This window comes from Schistocerca serialis, chromosome 1, assembly GCF_023864345.2.
Source record: "Schistocerca serialis cubense isolate TAMUIC-IGC-003099 chromosome 1, iqSchSeri2.2, whole genome shotgun sequence".
NCBI lineage: Eukaryota > Metazoa > Arthropoda > Insecta > Orthoptera > Acrididae > Schistocerca > Schistocerca serialis.
Window position 1 is genome coordinate 679,762,437 of NC_064638.1, and position 21,954 is coordinate 679,784,390.

The 21,954-nt window shown below is 37.6% G+C and overlaps 1 protein-coding gene across 1 annotated transcript in view; it reads left to right on the plus strand.

Moving 5' to 3' along the window:
- The window catches only part of LOC126480306 (RNA helicase aquarius), a 346,791-nt gene that overhangs the window by 180,837 nt on the left and 144,000 nt on the right, over window positions 1-21,954 (plus strand). The window contains exons 10-11 of the mRNA XM_050103855.1: window positions 1,250-1,463; window positions 5,847-5,895. Of these exons, the coding sequence (XP_049959812.1) occupies window positions 1,250-1,463; window positions 5,847-5,895 (263 nt within the window). The remainder of the gene's footprint in view (window positions 1-1,249; window positions 1,464-5,846; window positions 5,896-21,954) is intronic.

The following is a 21,954-nucleotide window of genomic DNA, read 5'->3' on the forward strand; positions in this document are numbered from 1 at the left end:
ATAAGTTACATGTGTGAGGTTACAAGATTTCCAAGCTGTTTTGTGGCAAAATTTTTGAAAATAAGTCATTTCGTTGATTGAGGGTGATATCTCGTACCAGTTTTGAATATAAATGAACAACCTTAGCAGATCTGCTCATTTGTTTATTTGGAAAGATCATACAGAAGTTAAAAAGTTTAATTATTTTGTAAGAAGATTTATTAAAGAGCAAGTCTTTCTTCATATGTTTTATGATTTTTGTCTGAGATACTCTGCATGAGCTTGTGCTATCCCAAGAATGTTAAAGCAGTAATTGGCATAATGATGTGCAAAGTGATTGGAGGTGGCAGAGAGTCTTCTGAGCGAACCATGACATCAAGGAATATCAATGACCAGATGATTCATAATGTAAATGCTGATGTATGGATATTTTTGTTTTTTGGTTTGGAAGTTGGGACTTTGTTAAAAATGGCAATTCTCATTTTCATTTTTATTGATGCACTCATGCTCACTGGAACATTGCTGAGCGCCTATGAACACTCTGCTCCATTTGCTGCAGTTCTGCACTGCTCTGTGCTACATGTTTGTGGGTGGTATGGCTTGGTTCATCTGGTGTGCAAGTAGCTTTAATGCAACTGCTTCCAGGATGAGGAGGTATGCAGGTTCTGGATCAAATCCACGTGTCAGATTAATGCTGATAGGTCAGTGTGCCAGACAGATTGGATGTGAGTTTGTAGGCAATTTCCCACATCCCAGTAGGTGAATACCAGGCTGGTTCCCATTTTACACCTCATGTATACGCTATCCGAACATTTAGAACACTTTCTCACCCTTGCACAGAATGTATGCAGACCTGTTGGGGGGGGGGGGGGGGGATATAAGTGAATAAGACAGACTGATGACCTTTTCTCTTTGGTCTCCTTAAACATTCAAATCAGACAGCATGTTATTCATTGTGTAGAGTTGAAGAAGGAATTTTTTAGAACTTTTTTAAATTTTAAATTTTCATTTTTTATTTATTTTTATTTTTTTCTTTTCTTTTTTTTAAAATAAAGTCTGCAAGTACTACACACCGAAGATGGCAATTTTGTCGCCTACAGTATTAAAAATTCATCTGGATATGCAGTCACTGTTTCTTTTCTGTCTGGGTGGGAAGGGGGGATGTCACATTTTTTGTGCGTGTATACTCTAATTTTATTTACATCTTTCTTTCTTTTATTTAAATTTCTTTAGTATTTAATAGTTTAATTGTGAAAATTTGTATTATCAGGTTTCACGGCATGAAAGGAGGGCATCACAGCTTGAAGCACTCAATGAGATGCCTTTGTATCCTACCGAAGAGATTATATGGAATGAAAACATAGTTCCCACTGAGTATTTCTCTGGTGAAGGATGTCTTGCTCTGCCAAAGCTCAACCTGCAGTTTCTCACTCTCCATGACTACCTACTCCGAAATTTCAATCTTTTCCGCCTGGAGTCAACGTGTAAGTGTTTTGTGATTGGATTTGTATTTCACAGTTTGGATTTGTATTTCACAGTATTGTATTCCTCTGACTTAATGAAACTGTGTGGGAATATTTTACAGTATTTTTTTTAAAATTTGTGTGTAATGCAGTGATTTAGAATCACTGCATTATGGTTTAGAAGTAGTAGAAGTATGGTTTAGAAGAAGTAGAATGACAGTCTGTCAGTGCAATCATCATGTTCGACAATAACAAGAAACTGGTATAAAGTACATTGAGGTGCCCCTGTGGCTTGATGTTTATGTTGTTTCCATGTACCTTGATTATAAGTTTGCTCACTTGATATTATTCATAGTTGTTTTCTTATTTAATTGTATTATTCTACCTTTCATACCTTAAGTTTTGATGTTATTGTGTAATTCAGTCCAGAGCATACATCTCAGACATTTTGTGAAGTGAAAAATTATTTATTTTGATGGTGTTAAAAATGGCTCTTTCCAATTATTAATATTGATCAATAGCTTCAAGAGCTGCTAAACCCGAGATTATGAATTATTGTGTTAATTAACCAGTATTTAAGTAATTTGGTAGTAACAAACAGATGCAGGACGTGTACACACACACACACACACACACACACACACACCAGTAAAAAATGCTATCATGTGTATAATTGTACTCCACATACTTCCCTCATTGTATCAGACTCATTGTTTGTACAGTGAAATCAGATCACATGCAAGTAGTTCCCAGTTTAGAGCCTTGCACTACCATCTTATCAGCCAGAAAAGCCTGGCTGCTCCTCAGGGCAGTTGTCTCAATATTTGTGGAACTCAAACTGGGCGAAAATGGAACATGGATGTAGATAAAAGAGATTGACCTAATATCAAGCAATTTAAACAGCACTGGATTGTGAATAACCTAATAGCTTGCATATATTACGAATTAGTGCATTCAGAAGCAGTAGGTAACAAACATAGTGTTTATAGACTGGGCCAAAATTTGCTGCATTGGACCTATGATACAGGACAAGCATTCATAGATGCTGTTAAGAGTTCCTATAAATCTGCTCCTCACAGATGTCATACTAGTGACATTGAGTGTCTGAATCCAGATGTAATATCATATACAGAGGACTACCACAGTCAGTCTGAACTGATCCCATTGGCTGAAGAAACTATCAGACCAGCATACGCCCTAACTTCTCTAACAGCCCTTGAAGAGAGGGTAGTTGGGGAATACTAATGGGAGAACTAGGCATGTGACAGAGTCATCAGAAAGCCTGGAGAGTCTTAAAGAAGCTCAGCAGACATCCAGTTGTAACCAACACTCATTCGGACGTAACAGTTAATCAGATTGCCCACCAACTTCTCATGAATGGTGAAACAAAACATCAGGATTAACCTCAGAGACATGTATGGAAGCTACTTCTAGAGAGGAATGAAGAAACATCTGATCTAATGTAAGATTTTAACATCATTGAACTGGACAATACAACAAACCAGTTCAGATTAGGGAAAGCTGCCAATTTGGATGATATTAGAGTGAAACAAATGAAGTACTTTGACATGGCCACTAAGGAGTGATTGAGACAGCTTTTTAATGTATGCATAAGGAGGTCAGTATTCCATAATTATGGCAGAAAACAGCTGTAATAGCCATTCGAAGCCTGCAAAACACAGCAGGAACCCCAAGAACTACAGATCTGTGTCTGTTATACAAGATATTCAAAAGAATGCTACTCAAACAACCCATTCAGGCTATTGACCAACAGCTCATCCTACAACAAGCAACTTTAGACCAGGCAAGAGCACTGTTGCATAGATTTATTGAAGATGGCTTTGAAAACAAATGTATCACTAGTGACTTTCATTGATCTTAGTGGTGCATAAAATATGGTCAACCATTGTATTCTCTTACAAAAAGTGTTTGCTCTCACTAAGGATCCAAAACTTGCTAGGTTGCAGAATTGTAGGTTTCTAATTCATTTTTAAAGGCATCAATGTAAGTGGAAAATCCAGAAAAATGGTCTCTCTCAAGGTCTCCCTTGGAAAGTTTTTTCAGTGCTGCCAACCTTGTCCTGGCCTTCCAAGGTGAAAAATTTGAAGAGATAGCACTCACTCTGTGTGATGCTCTGAAAGAAGCAGGCACCTACTATAAGTCTAACCAACTAAAGCCCAATCTCTCAAAAATTCTGTTCTGTTTCCCAATTCAGGAACAGGGAGACCTCAAGAAAATTGAATGTATTTTTGAATGGCACAGTATTACTCCTAGGAGGAATACTGTACCGTTCTCTCTCACTTCACACAACACAGCTCCAATGTCAGACAGAAAACCAGAACTCTGAATAATGTCTTGAGAAAATTAAGAGGCACAAACAGGAGAGCTAAGCAGAAGCTTCTTAAAGCCACTGCTTTGCCCTATGTTATTCTGCAGCAGAGTATGCCTGCCCATTTGATATAAATCATCTCAAGCCAAAATTGTGGACCCTGCTCTGAAAGAAGCTCGAAGGCTGATTATAGGCTGCTTAACACCTGGCCCCATTAAGAAGATTTACTACCTTGCTGGTATTGTACCTCCAGATGTTTATTGAGAAGATGCTGCCAGTCAAGAATGTGTGAAGGCTGAGGACATTGAAGTTAACCCATTGTTTGGCCATGAGCTACCTGACCATAGGCTAAAATCAATAAAAAGTTTCATTTGAACAGAAGAACCTTTGAAACTCCCTCCAAACAAGGGAAGACTGTTTTGCTGTAAATCTGTACAAGTTTGTGAGAACATCTTACAGCTGGTCACAGTGAGGAGTGGGGTGTTTCGAGGTCTCTTAACCACTTAGGAACTGGTGATGTTGGTAGGATGAAGTCCTCTGTTAAACTATGGAGTTTCACATTGGAGGATAGCGTGTGTGGCGGGGATTTGGTCAGTGATGTTTCTGAGTGTCCTTTTTCTAAATAAATAGGCGTATACTGTATGTACTGTAAATGTAGAACTGTGTAAATAAAATGATAAAATGGAAAATTCAGAAAAGAAGAGTAAAGAACTACCAGTGGTGCAAGAAGAATGTCGTAGCTACATTAAGAAACTAAGTGCAGTAGGAAATTCCAAGAAGGGAACTGGAATTAGTTTGAATTTTGAGCAGAGCCCAACAAGAGAACTAACTGTCACCACCTGTCTTCAAGGATGCAGAGCAGAAGAAGTGGAAGGACTGTGCAATAGATATCTTAGTATTTGCTGATGGTATACTGAAACATGGTAAACAGAAACAGTATTTGAGAGAAAATTAGTCTTTACTCTTCCCAAAATCATCTTTAGGCATTCATCATATCCTCCTAACATTCTTGTCTATATTTATGCCTCTCCCATCCTCTATCCTCTGCACCTCTGCTTTCTGTAGTGCAAACCTACAACTGCACTCACTCAGCTGTGTAATAACTGTTCAAGTAAAAGCTTAGATCAGGGCAGTAGCATACTTACATGTAAATGCAGCAAAGTTGTCAGTGCTCTTGTTGATATATGATAAGAAGGGAAAAGTGAGTCCTCTACTGGGTCTACATAAACAATTAGAGAAGAACAGACATGTAACATGTTTCAAAGTAAGAGGTGAAGGAATTTTGTCACAGTCTCACATCAATATATCACATCACTTCTGAAATTGTAAGATATTTCGGAAGAAATGGACAGATATTTTGACAAACAAGATTATTAATTTAATTTAACTTGTGCTTTTACATCCCAACCTAACTACATCGTCATAATTCATGACACATTTGGAAAGAAAGTTAAATATTTGTGACACCGTAGGTTATAAATTTAATTGCTGCTTGTTTCATTCACAGCAATTTAAGCTGTGCTATTAGGTCTCAAACTAATCACAACCTCATAATCCGTGATGTATTCGAGGAAAAAATAGTTAAATAACCGTGACAACAGTGAAGAAGAGAACGGTTTCAATTTTAGTGCTAGAAATTTATTGGCACTTTCCTCATCTCTCATTGGTTACTTGAATGTATCATCCCTTTGGCTAAGCAAAGCTGATGTGTTGCCAATATATGAGCAGTAGAGAAACACTGTCGTGATTACCACTGGTCCTGATCTAGACCTTAGCCACTGTCATCTTTAAGTGAAGAATACAAGTTAAATAGCAGAGCAACAATAATTCTCAGCTTTTCATATACTTGATGGCTGTGTACTGTGTTCTCCATATTGTGAGTAGTGTTCAGTCTACGTACCCTCTTTTTAAACATTTGATGTATCCTTTTATTTTATGTAACAACAACCTGATTGTGATGTGATGTTCTCTGCATAGTCATTTTATGTTATTGTTTCCTTACTTTAAACTTGGATGTATTTTCAGTTAGTGATATTGAGTGAAACTTCTTTTGACTATGACATTTTTCATTTCAGATGAAATTCGTCAAGACATAGAAGATGCTGTCATTCGCCTGAGTCCATGGTATGATCTTAATCTTTATTTTCTCTGAAATGTAGCATGGACAAAATGAGAAACAACAATATTCTGTCTATTTTTAGACATCTAAAACCAAAGTATTTGAGATATCATGTTTGTTTTGTATTTAGAAATCTGGTGGCAGACAACTTCCAACTGTGTTCACTAAGTCACTTCTAGTCATATTTGTAAAGGCCATCATCATTATTCATCAACATTCTCTTATTGATGTAATTTTTCATTCATAGCTCTTCATTATCTTCTCTTTTACTTTATATTATGCTTTAGTACCACAACTGGATCTATCTTCCACCGAAGTAGTGGTCTGTCACTAAAGAACACCCTATAGACAAAACGAAAGGGACTTAGAGCAAAACAGAAATTGCTTTGACTCATACTAACAGAAACTAGATTAGAGAAAAACAGAAATTGCTTTGATTCATACTAACAGAAACTAGATCCAAATAGGTTGCCCATAAAATTAGAGCAGTTTAGCCCAAGAAAGAAGAAAAGTGGAAGGGAAGTCTTTCTAGCCTCTGACTGTCTCTCCATCATTAGGAGGTGAAATGTTGGGTCCATGTAACGGAAATCAGCAAGGATACAAATACCAGCCTTGAAAGCCTGCATTGTATGAGACATGGCAGATCATGATGTGTTTATTTATTAAATCCTCTGCACCGACATCATAAACAGTATCGATATTCAGGTGAATGGTGTCTGAAATTGCCATCCGGATTTAGATTTTCTTTGATTTCCCTATATCACTCAAGGCAAATGGTTTCTTTTACAGGGAACAGCTGGTTTTCTTCCCTATCTTTCCCTAATACAAGCTTGTGTTTCATTTCTTAACTCATTCATAGACACGGTGCCCTCCTTGCAAACTCACTGTCAGTGTTGATATAGCTGTCATCCACCAATCTCCAGTTGGAAGAGACTATCGTACCTTCCCATATTCACTTGTTTCTCATAGTCGTCCCTTTAGAAAGGGGACCAGATGCTCTCTCCATCACATGCGGCTCTCCTCGTCTTTTTATAGCCTGTTGTATGACTACTTGAGTATCACTTGTGGAAATAACCATCCAAAGTGACATTATATGTGCTTCTTGGGTATACTGGCAAATTGTTGTTTCTGTTTTATGCTCAGTATTTCAACAGTGGACCCAACCATGCGTGTTTAGTAGTTACATGAATTTGCTATCTGGACTCAAACCAGACTGTGAAATGTTGCTGGTTTCACACCACTGTATATTGCAAAGTTTGATTCCTGACATCCATGACACTCAGTGATGCTCTTTTGTTTTTCAGAGCTTGCATTGATGTCCCATGAAATGCAAATACTTTCAGCATTTTCCAGTCCTTGTGGATGTCATGGACTGAGCTCTGGTGGATGTAATAAACTATCACGCAACTCCCAAAAGTACTCTACAAACGCCTGCTCCCATCCACTCCTCTCATCCTGATCGGTCACTCGACCAACTTCTCATTGGATAATTCAACTGTCAGTACGACCTCACTTCAGGAAAAATTTACATGCAAATCTAAATCAGCCAATCCACTTGCTGTTTCATGTGTAAGATAATCATTGTTATACTGTTTTGGGCAACACACTTTGAAAGTGTTCCACTGATAAAACTCAGTTTGCTGACCTAACAAGCAAATATGAGTTTCAGTCAAAACTTGTGTCATCTCAAAAAATTAAAGATTTGTAATTTAGTTTTGTTTGTTTGGAGGTACATGCCTGATGTCCTGGTACCCACAGTACTATAACACATTCCTAGAAGAGGAGTGTGGGATGGCTCAGTCTGTTGATGAAGTGGAAACAGTGGTGTGCTATGTTAATGTGGCATGTGAATTTCAGTATCAAAACGGCCTTGCTGTGCTGGTACTGCGAACGGCTGAAAGCAAGGGGAAACTACAGCCGTAATTTTTCCCGAGGGCATGCAGCTTTACTGTATGATTACATGATGATGGCGTCCTCTTGGGTAAAATATTCTGGAGGTAAAATAGTCCCCCATTCGGATCTCCGGGCGGGGACTACTCAAGAGGATGTCGTTATCAGGAGAAAGAAAACTGGCGTTCTATGGATCGGAGCGTGGAATGTCAGATCCCTTAATCGGGCAGGTAGGTTAGAAAATTTAAAAAGGGAAATGGATAGGTTAAAGTTAGATATAGTGGGAATTAGTGAAGTTCGGTGGCAGGAGGAACAAGACTTCTGGTCAGGTGACTACAGGGTTATAAACACAAAATCAAATAGGGGTAATGCAGGAGTAGGTTTAATAATGAATAGGAAAATAGGAATGCGGGTAAGCTACTACAAACAGCATAGTGAACGCATTATTGTGGCCAAGATAGATACGAAGCCCACACCTACTACAGTAGTACAAGTTTATATGCCAACTAGCTCTGCAGATGACGAAGAAATTGAAGAAATGTATGATGAAATAAAAGAAATTATTCAGGTAGTGAAGGGAGACAAAAATTTAATAGTCATGGGTGACTGGAATTCGAGTGTAGGAAAAGGGAGAGAAGGAAACATAGTAGGTGAATATGGATTGGGGCTAAGAAATGAAAGAGGAAGCCGCCTGGTAGAATTTTGCACAGAGCACAACATAATCATAACTAACACTTGGTTTAAGAATCGTGAAAGAAGGTTGTATACATGGAAGAACCCTGGAGATACTAAAAGGTATCAGATAGATTATATAATGGTAAGACAGAGATTTAGGAACCAGGTTTTAAATTGTAAGACATTTCCAGGGGCAGATGTGGACTCTGACCACAATCTATTGGTTATGACCTGTAGATTAAAACTGAAGAAACTGCAAAAAGGTGGGAATTAAAGGAGATGGGACCTGGATAAACTAAAAGAACCAGAGGTTGTACAGAGATTCAGGGAGAGCATAAGGGAGCAATTGACAGGAATGGGGGTAATAAATACAGTAGAAGAAGAATGGGTAGCTTTGAGGGATGAAGTAGTGAAGGCAGCAGAGGATCAAGTAGGTAAAAAGATGAGGGCTAGTAGAAATCCTTGGGTAACAGAAGAAATATTGAATTTAATTGATGAAAGGAGAAAATACAAAAATGCAGTAAGTGAAGCAGGCAAAAAGGAATACAAACGTCTCAAAAATGAGATCGACAGGAAGTGCAAAATGGCTAAGCAGGGATGGCTAGAGGACAAATGTAAGGATGTAGAGGCCTATCTCACTAGGGGTAAGATAGATACCGCCTACAGGAAAATTAAAGAGACCTTTGGAGATAAGAGAATGACTTGTATGAATATCAAGAGCTCACATGGAAACCCAGTTCTAAGCAAAGAAGGGAAAGCAGAATGGTGGAAGGAGTATATAGAGAGTCTGTACAAGGGCGATGTACTTGAGGACAATATTATGGAAATGGAAGAGGATGTAGATGAAGATGAAATGGGAGATATGATACTGCGTGAACAGTTTGACAGATCCCTGAAAGACCTGCGTCGAAACAAGGCCCCCGGAGTAGACAGTATTCCATTGGAACTACTGACGGCCGTGGGAGAGCCAGTCCTGACAAAACTCTACCATCTGGTGAGCAAGATGTATGAAACAGGCGAAATACCCTCAGACTTCAAGAAGAATATAATAATTCCAATCCCAAAGAAAGCAGGTGTTGACAGATGTGAAAATTACCGAACTATCAGTTTAATAAGTCACAGCTGCAAAATACTACCACGAATTCTTTACAGACGAATGGAAAAACTAGTAGAAGCCAACCTCGGGGAAGATCAGTTTGGATTCCGTAGAAACACTGGAACACGTGAGGCAATACTGACCTTACGACTTATCTTAGAAGAAAGATTAAGGAAAGGCAAACCTATGTTTCTAGCATTTGTAGACTTAGAGAAAGCTTTTGACAATGTTGACTGGAATACTCTCTTTCAAATTCTGAAGGTGGCAGGGGTAAAATACAGGGAGCGAAAGGCTATTTACAATTTGTACAGAAACCAGATGGCAGTTATAAGAGTCGAGGGACATGAAAGGGAAGCAGTGGTTGGGAAGGGAGTAAGACAGGGTTGTAGCCTCTCCCCGATGTTGTTCAATCTGTATATTGAGGAAGCAGTAAAGGAAACAAAAGAAAAATTCGGAGTAGGTATTAAAATTCATGGAGAAGAAATAAAAACTTTGAGGTTCGCCGATGACGTTGTAATTCTGTCAGAGACAGCAAAGGACTTGGAAGAGCAGTTGAATGGAATGGACAGTGTCTTGAAAGGAGGATATAAGATGAACATCAACAAAAGCTAAACAAGGATAATGGAATGTAGTCTAATTAAGTCGGGTGATGCTGAGGGAATTAGATTAGGAAATGAGGCACTTAAAGTAGTAAAGGAGTTTTGCTATTTGGGGAGCAAAATAACTGTTGATGGTCGAAGTAGAGAGGATATAAAATGTAGGCTGGCAATGGCAACGAAAGCGTTTCTGAAGAAGAGAAATTTGTTAACATCCAGTATTGATTTAAGTGTCAGGAAGTCATTTCTGAAAGTATTCGTATGGAGTGTAGCCATGTATGGAAGTGAAACATGGACGATAAATAGTTTGGACAAGAAGAGAATAGAAGCTTTCGAAATGTGGTGCTACAGAAGAATGCTGAAGATTAGATGGGTAGATCACATAACTAATGAGGAAGTATTGAATAGGATTGGGGAGAAGAGAAGTTTGTGGCACAACTTGACCAGAAGAAGGGATCGGTTGGTAGGACATGTTCTGAGGCATCAACGGATCACCAATTTAGTATTGGAGGGCAGCGTGGAGGGTAAAAATCGTAGAGGGAGACCAAGAGATGAATACACTAAGCAGATTCAGAAGGATGTAGGTTGCAGTAGGTACTGGGAGATGAAAAAGCTTGCACAGGATAGAGTAGCATGGAGAGCTGCATCCAACCAGTCTCAGGACTGAAGACCACAATGACAACAACCTACAAACAACCAAAAAATAGTTACGTAAGTAGTGATCTGCAGAATTTGCTTTAATTACACTGCCCGTACTGTAGAGATAAGATTAGGCAGCTGAGTTCAATCAGTGTGTGTGTTAGCAAATCTTCAGGGATGAGAGGGTGTGAAGTATATTCTCTTTCACTGAAATGCAGGATTTAATTATGTATAGTTATGAAAGAAAGCTTTGAAATGAAACTGATTTTACAGGCCTTGTCTATTACACTTTTATTGAAGTAAGTGATTACACTGGCATATATGTGAGCTGTGCCTATGAAATGATGAGACCATTGCTAAAAATATTTTATTTCAAAAACGTACATATTTAGTAATTTTCACCCTCAATATACTCCACTCCTCTATCCCTACAATGCTTCATGTGAATTTTTTATTGATGGAAACAGTGCTGGAGCTCTTCCTCTGTGAGTTCCTTGATGATGCTTGCCGCTTTTTCTTTCACTGCTTCAGTGGACTCAAATCTTGTTCCTTTTAATGCAGATTTAACCTTGGAAAATAGGTAAAAGTCACATGGTGCTACGTCAGGCAAATAAGGTGGGTGGTTTAACACTGGGATTCCATACTTTGGTAGAAATCTCCCAACAGACAATGTGTGTCAGCCAGTGTATCATCTTTATGCAGAACCTGTGACTTGTTTCTCCACAGTGTGGGTCTTTTTTTCTTATTTCCTCACAGAGTTGAGCATGAAACTCAAGGTAGTAATGTTTCTTAATCATTTGACCTTCAGGAAACCAGTAAACATACACAGTTACATGAGTATCATAAAAAACAATCACCATCACATTGTATTTTGATTTGCTCATTCGAGCTCTTTTCGTTGTCTGTGAAGTTGGGGCCATTTCAGAGCAGGGACTGGTGCTTAATTTCTGGATCATAAGTGAAAAACCAAGATTTATTAAATGTTGTCACTCTTTCCAAAGATTTAGGATCATTTTCACTGGTATTTGGAGTGTAAGTACAAACATTTTCAAAAGCTTCTTTTTGTTCATGAGAATTTTTAACACCAGAGCCACACATACTTTACTCAGGTTAACTTGGTTGTGTAAAATATGCCTTTCGCATTCGTTGTCAATATTCCTAAGATTTCAGCAGTCAATCAAATTCTCATGAGCCATCGTAAATGTCTTCTCAGCCAACTTGGAAATGCTTGGACCACTCAAAAACTTGCTTAAGTTATTGTCTTCACACAGTAAAATCTCAGAACGACACAAGTTATGCAGACCGCTAAGTTTTCTGTTATCAAGTTCCATGCAGAATTTAACTCGAAACCGTTCTCTCAGTTCATAAGGGATTCAGGCAGTTGTATTTCCACTGATCCATTGGTGTTTGAGCTCCAAAATTTTGATGTATGGGCCACAATTTTTGTTTCATTGTATTTTATCTGATGACCAGTGAAAATACAGTGTTAATTTATAGTGGACTTCTTTGCTTGGGAAAAGGCGATTATGCTCTGATGTTCTATAATCTGACTCTGCACATTGCGTGTCATTTGCCCTGTGTAAGACTTGCCGCATTCACATGGAATCCTGTAACCATGTGCTTTGTGCAATTCTAAGTCATCTTTAACATGGGAAGCACTGATATTTTGGAAGGAGGTTGAAAGATTACTTTAACTTTATGTTGTCTTAATATGCTGCTTATTATAGCTGAATCATTTCCAGTATATGGTAGACAAGGAGTCTTTTTGAAAGCCTCATCCTCTTCCTTGTTCAGTCATTTGTATGTTCGTTGCACTCTCTGTACATGTTGAAACAAATATCCATTGTTCATGAACACAGTTTGCAGGTGTTCCAGTTCTGTTTGCAGGCCATTGGTATCTGAGATGGTATGGACCCAGTGGATCAAAGTCTTGAGAACATCCATCATTTGTGCAGGATGGTGACAACTAGTAGATTATTCGGGAGGACGACGGTTCAATCCCACGTCCGGCCATCCTGATTTAGGTTTTCCGTGATTTCCCTAAATCACTCCAGGCAAATGCCGGGATGGTTCCTCTGAAAGGGCATGGCCGACTTCCTTCCCCATCCTTCCCTAATCCGATGAGACCGATGACCACGCTGTCTGGTCTCCTTCCCCAAAAACAACCAACCAACCAACCAACTAGTAGATTGTAAATAAAGGTCAATATGAGTGCCCTTTCGAAACACTGAATGCCCAGTTGTGCCATCTCCATTACGTCTCCTGGGTGATCAGTCTTTTTATGGGAGAATTTGAAGAGTGAGCACTCGTCTCATCTATTTTAAAACCAGCAGTATTTTGGCAATATGTTGATGACACTTTTGTAGCTTGGCCTCATGACTTGGACAGTCACCGAGAGTTCCTTTAACATCTGAACACCAGATATGAAAAAATAAAATTTACTATTGAGGTGGAGAAAGATGGTTGCTTGCAATTTTTAGACATCTTGGTGTGATGTAAGAGTGATTGCACAACTGGGCATTCAGTGTTATGTCTACAATATATTGGGAATATTTTAGCTAAAATAGGTAGAATATTAAGGACACATAAAGTTAAAGCAGTCTTTCGACTCCTTCCAAAATATCAGTGCTTTTTATGTTAAATATAACATAGAGTAGTGCAAAGCAGGTGTTTACAGGAGTCCGTGTGAATGCAGTAAATATTACTTATGGGAAATGATGTGCACTGTGCAGTATCACATTATAGAACATCACCAGAATACTCACTTTCTCCAAGCAAACCGAGCGAGGTGGCGCAGAGGTTAGCACACTGGACTCGCATTCGGGAGGACGATTGTTCAAACCCATGTCTGGCCATCCTGATTTAGGTTTTCCATAATTTCGCTAAATTGCTTCAAGCAAATGCTGGGATGGTTCCTTTGAAAGGGCACAGCTGATTTCCTTCTGTGTCCTTCCCTAATCTGAGCTTGTGCTCTGTCTCTAATGACCTCGTTGTTGACGGGACGTTAAACACTAATCTCCTGTCTCCGAGAAAATAAGCCTGCTATCACTGAATACTGTATTTCCACTTATAAGTCAATGAAATATAATGAAACAAAAATTGTGGGCCATACGTCAAACTTTTGGAACTCAAGCATCAATGAATCACTGGAAATACGACTGTCTGAATCCCATATGAATGGAGACAGCGGTTTCCAGTTAAATTCTGTATGGGACCCGATTATAGAAAAGCCTTGAGCTCTGCAAAATCACCATCGTCCTGTGATTTTACCATGCAAAGATATTGTGAGCTTCCACCATGAATGGTGCGCAAAGCAGCACACAGACTTGAGCTGATGCACATGTGCTCAAGTAACGTGTGTGCTGCGCCCCAACAAGGATACTACATGTGTGCTGGCGGGATATTAAATAGAGGAGCTTAGTGAATTGCTCATCATAATTAATCTGAAGATAGCTAGAAGACTCTGCGCCAAAATATCATACCAGAAAGTTACAGACAACTAGCAGTTTTCCCAAAATTTTGTTGAACACCGTCAGACTGTTTCTCTATCACGGGACTCTCAAACAGTAGGTGGAAAAAATAAATAAAAAAAAAAATTTAAAAAAATTGAGCACTTTAATCTTTTCGAATGAGCTCTGATATGTCTTATTTTAGTATGATGGTCATTTCTTTACGTGTAGATTGGCATCAAAAAAATATTTTAACATTCAAAGGAGAAAGTTGATGATCAAGATTTTGGCAAAAAGATCTCACCGTAACAAAAAATTTCTTTGTTTTAATGATTACCACTATAACTGGTGTATCATATCCACGACCGTCTCTCTCATATTTTACAGTAATATAAAACGAGCTGCCCTTCTTTGGACATTTTCAATGTCCTCAGTCAATACTATATGTTAAGGATCCCATACTGCCCAGAAATTTTATACCAGAGGATGGACAAGTGTAGTGTAAGCAGTCTCTTTAGTAGACCTGTTGCATTTTCTAAGTGTTCTGCCAATAAAATGCAGTCTTGTTCCAACTTAAATTGTTTGTAATTGTGATTACTATGTATTTAGTTGAATTGGCAGCTGTAGATATGTGTGATTTATTCTGTAACTGAAATTGAATGAATTCCTTTTAGTAATTGTTTGGATGACCTCCCACTTTTTATTGTTTAGAGTAAGTTGCCACTTTCCACACCATAGAGACATCTTATATAAATCATTTTGTAATTGGGTTTGATCTTCTAAAGGCTACTATACGGTAAATGACAGCATTATCTGCAAACAATCTTAGAGGGCTACTCAGATTGATTCCTGAATCATTTATATAGATTAGGAACAGAAGAGAACATTTAATACTTCCTTGAGGATGACCAGATATCACTTCTGTTTTACTTGATGACTTTCTGTTGATTAAGATGTACTGTGACCTTCCCAACAGAAAATCACAAGTCTGATCACACAACATGTGACAGTTTTCCTCAGTCACGGAATTTGATTAGAAGTGTCTCATGAGGAACTGTGTCAGAAACTTGTAGAAATGTAGAAATATGGTATCAGTTTGAGATCCCCTGTTGGTAACACTAATTACTTCGTGCAAATAAAGAGCTAATTATGTTTCACAAGAATAATATTTTCTAAATGTGTGCTGACTATGTGTCAACAGACCATATTCTACAAGGTAATTCATGATGTTTGAACACACTATATGTTCAAAAATCCTACTGCAAATAGAAGTCAGCTGTGCTTGATTTGTGACAGTATGCAGCAGTATGCTGTACCTGTACATCTGACCCAAAAAAAAAAAAAAAAAAAAAAAAAGTTTAAGAAGCCTAAATTTCATAAACATCCTCTGGAAGGTCAGTACCAGAACATCTCTGTTTACAAATCAAGCACTGGGCATCAGTGATAGGATCTGTATTTCATGGGATTACTCCTATTTCCTTTCTTGAGTATTGATGTGTAAATGTTATAAAATCTGGACCAAAAGTCTTGCTTTAATTAAGTAGTTTCAGCAAATTTGCTACACTGAGGACATCTACTTCTGAGTCACTTATGTTGTCAGCTGTTCTTGATTCGAATTCTGAAATATTTAAATATTTATATTGTCTTCTTCGATGAATGAATTTGAGAAAGCTGTGTTTAGTAGCTTCTCTTTAATTTTAGTGTCACTGTTAGTGGTAATATTACCATTGGTATCACATGGTGAAGGTATTGATTGTATCTGTTGCTGATGTGCTTTACATAAAACCAGATTCTCTACAGATTTTTTGCCAAATTTCAAGACAGAATTTCATTGTGGAAGCTGTTACAGGTATCTTGCATTGAAATCTGTGCTAAGTTTCAAGCTTCAGTAAAACATCACCAGTCGTGGAGATGCTGCATTCTTTTGAATTTGACATGCTCTTTTTTCCTCTTTTTTGTGCATCAGTATTGACCTATTTTATGTACCATAGGGTATCAGTACCACTCTTTATTGGTTTATTTGGCAAAAATCTCTCAGTTGCCACTGATACTATTTCTTTGAATTTCAGGGTGGTGATTGCTGTAGAAAATCGGGAATACTCGCAGAATTACATTTACCTGAAAAATCAGGAAAATCTCAGAAACTTTCAGGAATTTTATAATATCTCATGGAATTCTGTGTTTTTAACTTAGCATTGAAACTGAATTTTATTGAGTTCTATAAATTAAAAATGTTAAAGTACTTAATATTTCAAAGTGCATTAATTTAGTGAATATTATATTATCTTTGTTTAAAAACTGTGGTTAAGCTATCTCTTCAGCCTGTGATGTAGCTCAGCTGAGAAGAAAGAAAAATTGTTATTGTGGTATACTGCCTACCCCCCTGCTCACTATTAATTTCCATTAATTTAACAGTGGTTTCTTGACACAGTCTTCCTCCTCACATCTGAAATTCTCAGGGAATTTTTTCTCCAAGTTTGGGTAGCCACCCTGATTTTAAGCCACATTTGGTCTACACTTGTGTAGTTGATTTAGAAGGAGTGGAGACTATTTCTTAAGAATTTTTAACTGCCTTTTTAAATTGTTACCCTGTGATATCTGCTATTCATCGCCATCCAGCCTGCTCACTTGTCTTTCTCTTTGTCCCAGGTCATGTGGGTATCACAGGGAATGAACTGACCAGCCATTCAGCTGTAGAAGTGGTTACTCACCTTACATTTGCTTTGACAATCCCAGGTGCAGATTCGTGGATGCAAATAAGGCCTGTGCTCACTCAGAAATGAAACAACATATGGTTGGCTACTGCTCCCTCTAATAACCTCTGTGCCATCAAAAAGACTACTGCTGCTTGACATTCCTCCTCCTGTTCCTCCTGATAGAAGTCTGCATTGGTCGTACCAGACTAATCCATAGTTTTATTTTATGCAATGAACTGCCCCCACATGGTGGTTGTGGAGCCTTACAGACTGTGACTCATATCCTTCTGTCCCCTCCATGCAAAGTGTTGTCTAACGAATTCTGTGCCTCTAGTATTGGCACACAATTCAGGGAAAATTGGAGCTGGTTCTCCATTTTCTGTGTGAAGTGGTGTTTATTTTCAGATATATGTTTTTTAAACTACCTTTGTGACTGGAGCAGTTTGGTTGAGGTGGGGCTCCCCACATCCCGTGATGGGTCTAGGGAACCCTCAACCCTATCTGCTTTTCCAGCTGCTTTGTTCATCCCTCTTTTACTCCATTATAATTACTTTTAAAACTGGTTTGCCTCTTTTTCTGCACACCCTATTTTCATTTTAGGAATTGCACTCTGTTGAACAGTGGGTGCTCTTTAACACCTTGACCATAATGGATTAGGGTGGGACGACTGTGGATAGTATGACTCTGATTACCTGCAGAGTGCTGGAGCCATTCACCTGCTGCTTTACCTATTTCTCTCATCTTTTTATTACTGATGGACCTACTGGCATCACTTATGTTCTGAGGCTTCTCACTTTTACTCTTCTGAAGGCATTCTTCATTCTGTAACTGTTTTCACCCATAATTTCTCAACTGTGCAATCAGTATTGCCTTTAGGCCTCAGTTTTATTGCCCTTACATACTTTCGTCTTCAGACCACATTACTGATGGACATCACTAACTTCGGATGAACTATCTGTGGTCCAAGTGACTGATGATCTTATCACTGAGTCCCTTAGCACCAAACTAACAAAACATCCAGGCTGAAGAGGAGCTCCCAGACACCAGAAATGGTCTCTAGTGTCCACAATAGTGAACAGAATGAGCACACAGATGTATCCAGGAAATGATACTTTCACTGCAAGGATTGCAAATTATTGTTAAAAACTGCAGCTATAATTCCCATGAAAGTGGTATTTGTTACAAGAATGACAGACTCATGTAACAAACTCAGAAAGAAGTAATTTACATCGAACATGGACAATGTTCACTACTGTTGGAGAAAATTGTATGGAACAGTTGTAGTGTTCACAAACAGTATTTTGCCATATAGTCGACTTCGTTAGAACTATGTTTACATAACAATTGCAAACTTTCAAACAGTCTCCTAGAACAATTAGTGGAATATTGTGGATTTATTCCATTGATCACAGAAATAGCTACATTGCAATAAGGGAAATAGATTTGATGAACAAGATACTGCAGCCCTAATTCGCAGGATAAGCAACGAGGCCACAACATTTTATTTACTACTAAATAAAACACTTGTTAGCTTACAAAGCTTCTCAGAAATTTATGTATAATCATATAAATACACGCTGAAATTGGGGGGGGGGGGGGGGGGGGGGGGTTGTCAGCTATATGAAAGAGGATACAGCTTCCAACATCTGTATGATACAAAAATGGATTTTACTACTTATAATATAGTATGAATTGAATTGTTTAATATAGCACTCACAAATGTTTGAAAGTACACAACATGTCAAATACACACAAGCTCTCAAGACATTTTATGAAAGATAATGGAAAGATAACATCACAAATAGTAAAATATTAAAATATAGAATTTCGACATAGAAGATTCCGAAATGTAAGACCTCACACAGAGGGCAAACAGGAAGTCAAGTTACACGCGTAAATAAATGTGCAAAATGCATAGATTTTGTACTTAGTTTAATTAGCGACACCTTCTGCTCAAAATAGTAGTGTTCAAGCAAAGCACAAATTCCACTTGGGGTAACTAACAGTGCAGACTGCTGATTCAGATTAGATGTTTTTTTATAGATTAGATTTACTTTCATTCCAATTGATCCACAGTGAGGAGGTCCTCCAGGATGTGGAACATGTCAGAAAAACAACAATACATGACAAATATTTACAACTAAAACAAATAAGCTAATGTACCATTCCACAGGTCCCAAGTGGAATGATCATCATTTTTTTAATGAACACTATATGAAAGTCATTTTACAAATACTAAGGCACTGAATTTAAAATAAAAAAGTTTTTTATTTATTTATAAGGTAATAAACATGTAGTACAACTACTATAATTCTTATTTACAATGAACACGTTACTGCACTGAAATGGTGCAGAAGTTAGATTGTACTTACACACACACACACACACACATTTACAAGGAACACATTACTGCACTGAAATTGTGCAGAAGTTATATTGTACTTATATATATACACACAAATCAGTTGGTTTTACTGAGAAATTCATCAATGGAGTAGAAGGAGTTGGCCACCAATAAATCCTTTAGGCTTCTCTTAAACTGAATTTCATTGGTTGTTAAGCTTTTTATGGCTGCTGGCAAGTTATTGAAAATGTGTGTTTCTGAATAATGCATACCTTTTTGTACAAGACTAAGTGACTTTAAATCCTTGTGAAGATTATTCTTATTTCTAGTATTGATTCCATGAATTGAGCTGTTGGTTTGAAAAAGTGATATATTTTTAATGACAAATTTCATTAAGAAATAAATATATTGGGAAGCAGTAGTTAGTATCCCTAGTTCCCTAAACAGGCTTCTGCAGGATGGTCTTGAGTTCACACCACATAGAACTCTTACTGCACATTTTTGTGCCCGGAAAACTTTAGCTTGGCCTGATGAATTACCCCAAAAAATAACCCCATATGACATTATGGAATGAAAGTAAGAATAGTAGGCCAGCTTTTTCATTTTTATATCCCCTATGTCTGACAAAATTCGCATTGCAAACTGAGATTTGTTAAGACGCTTCAGCAGTTCTGTGGTGTGCTCCTCCCAGTTGAATTTATTATCAAGCTGTAATCCCAAGAATTTAACACTGTCCACTTCTTCTATCTTCTTGTCATTGTATGTTAGACATATACTCGTGGGACACCCCTTACAAGTTCTGAACTGCATGTAGTGTGTTTTTTCATAGTTTATTGACAAAGAATTGGCTAGGAACCAGTGATTAATGTCCACAAATATTTTATTAGCTGATCTTTCTAAGACTACGCTTGATTTGCTATTTATTGCAATGTTTGTATCATCGGCAAACAAAACAAACTTGGCATCTGGTAATGTTACTGATGAAAGGTCATTGATATACATGAGAAAAAGTAAGGGCCCCAAATTGAAACCTTGTGGGACCCCACACGTAATTAGTTCCCAGTTGGATGATGCCTGATAGCTTGATACATGTCTCTTTCCTAATAACACCCTTTGTTTCCTGCCAGAGATATAAGATTTGAACCATTTTGCAGCATTTCCTGTTACACTATAATACTCTAATTTACTTAAAAGGATATTGTGATTTACACAGTTAAATGCCTTTGACAGATAACGAAATATACCAGTTGCCTGCAATTTTTTGTCTAATGATTTAAGCACATTTTCACTGTAAGTGTAGATAGCGTTCTCAATATCAGAACCTTTTAGAAATCCAAACTGTGACTTTGACAGTATGTTATTTTAGATAAGATGGTTATAAAGCCGATTGTACATTACTTTTTCGAAAATTTTTGAGAATTCTGCCAACAGTGAAATTGGATGGAAATTTGATGCTATTTCTTTATCTCCCTTCTTAAACAGTGGTTTAACTTCAGCATATTTCAGCCATTCAGGAAATATTCCACTGATAAATGACTGGTTACACAGATAGCTTAATATGTTACTTAGCTCAAAATCACATTCTTTAATTAACTTTGTTGATATTTCATCATACCCACTAGATGTTTTTGATTTTAAAGATTTTATGATGGACATTATTTCTGTTGGGGTAGTGAGGGTCAAATTCATATTATGAAAGTTACTTGAAATTTCTGATCTGAGGTATTCCATAGCACCATCTACCGAACCTGACAACCCCATCTTTTCAGTAACAGTTATAAAATGTTTGTTAAAAAGTTCTGTAACATATAACAGTCTTTAACATTTTGCAGTATTTCTTGTAACGTGCTATAGCATCAACATCAGAACTGTTTTGGATTGACAGATACAGTTTTTGTTTTACAAGATACCCCTATTCCTTGAGTAATCCATGGCTTCTTTGTAGACTTTGCTTAAACCTTGGTTAATTTTGAGGGAAAACAGTGTTCAAATAAGGTAAGCATGTTATTAGCAAAAGTGTCATATTTTTCATTCATGCCATGAGCACTGTAAACATCACTCCAGTGAATGTCTCTGAGGAGTGTCCTAAAATAATCAATTTTTGGCTTATTGATTACCCTCTTGAGCGCAGATTTAACTGATTTTATATCCTGTTCAGTATTAACATTTAACAGAAGGTACTGCATGTCACAGTCTCAGAGGCCATTGACTATTGGTTTTGTAATATAATTTTGTTCATTGGACTTTTCTTTAAAGATATTATCAATGGCCGTTTGTGAGCAATAGGCTACCCTAGTGGGGAACTTTACAACGGTAATTAAGTTGAATGATAGTGTTACTAACTCAAATAAGTTGTTATTGGGAGAGTCATTGAAATCACCAGCAACCACTATTTCTTTGTTTTTGGTTGTTAAATGGGCCAGTACAGCTTCAAGGTGGTTTATGAACAGATTAAAGTTACCTGCAGGTGCTCAGTATACAATTAATATTATGAAGGATTTTTTGTGAAATTCTGCTTCTGTTGCACATCCTTCCATATGCTGTTCAAGGCAAAATTTATGAACGTCTATGTTCTTAAATTTATGACAGTTCCTAATGAATGTGGCAACTCCTCCTTTCTCCATTTCTGATCTACAAAAGTGAGAGGCCCAATGACGACAATATTAACAAAACATGAAA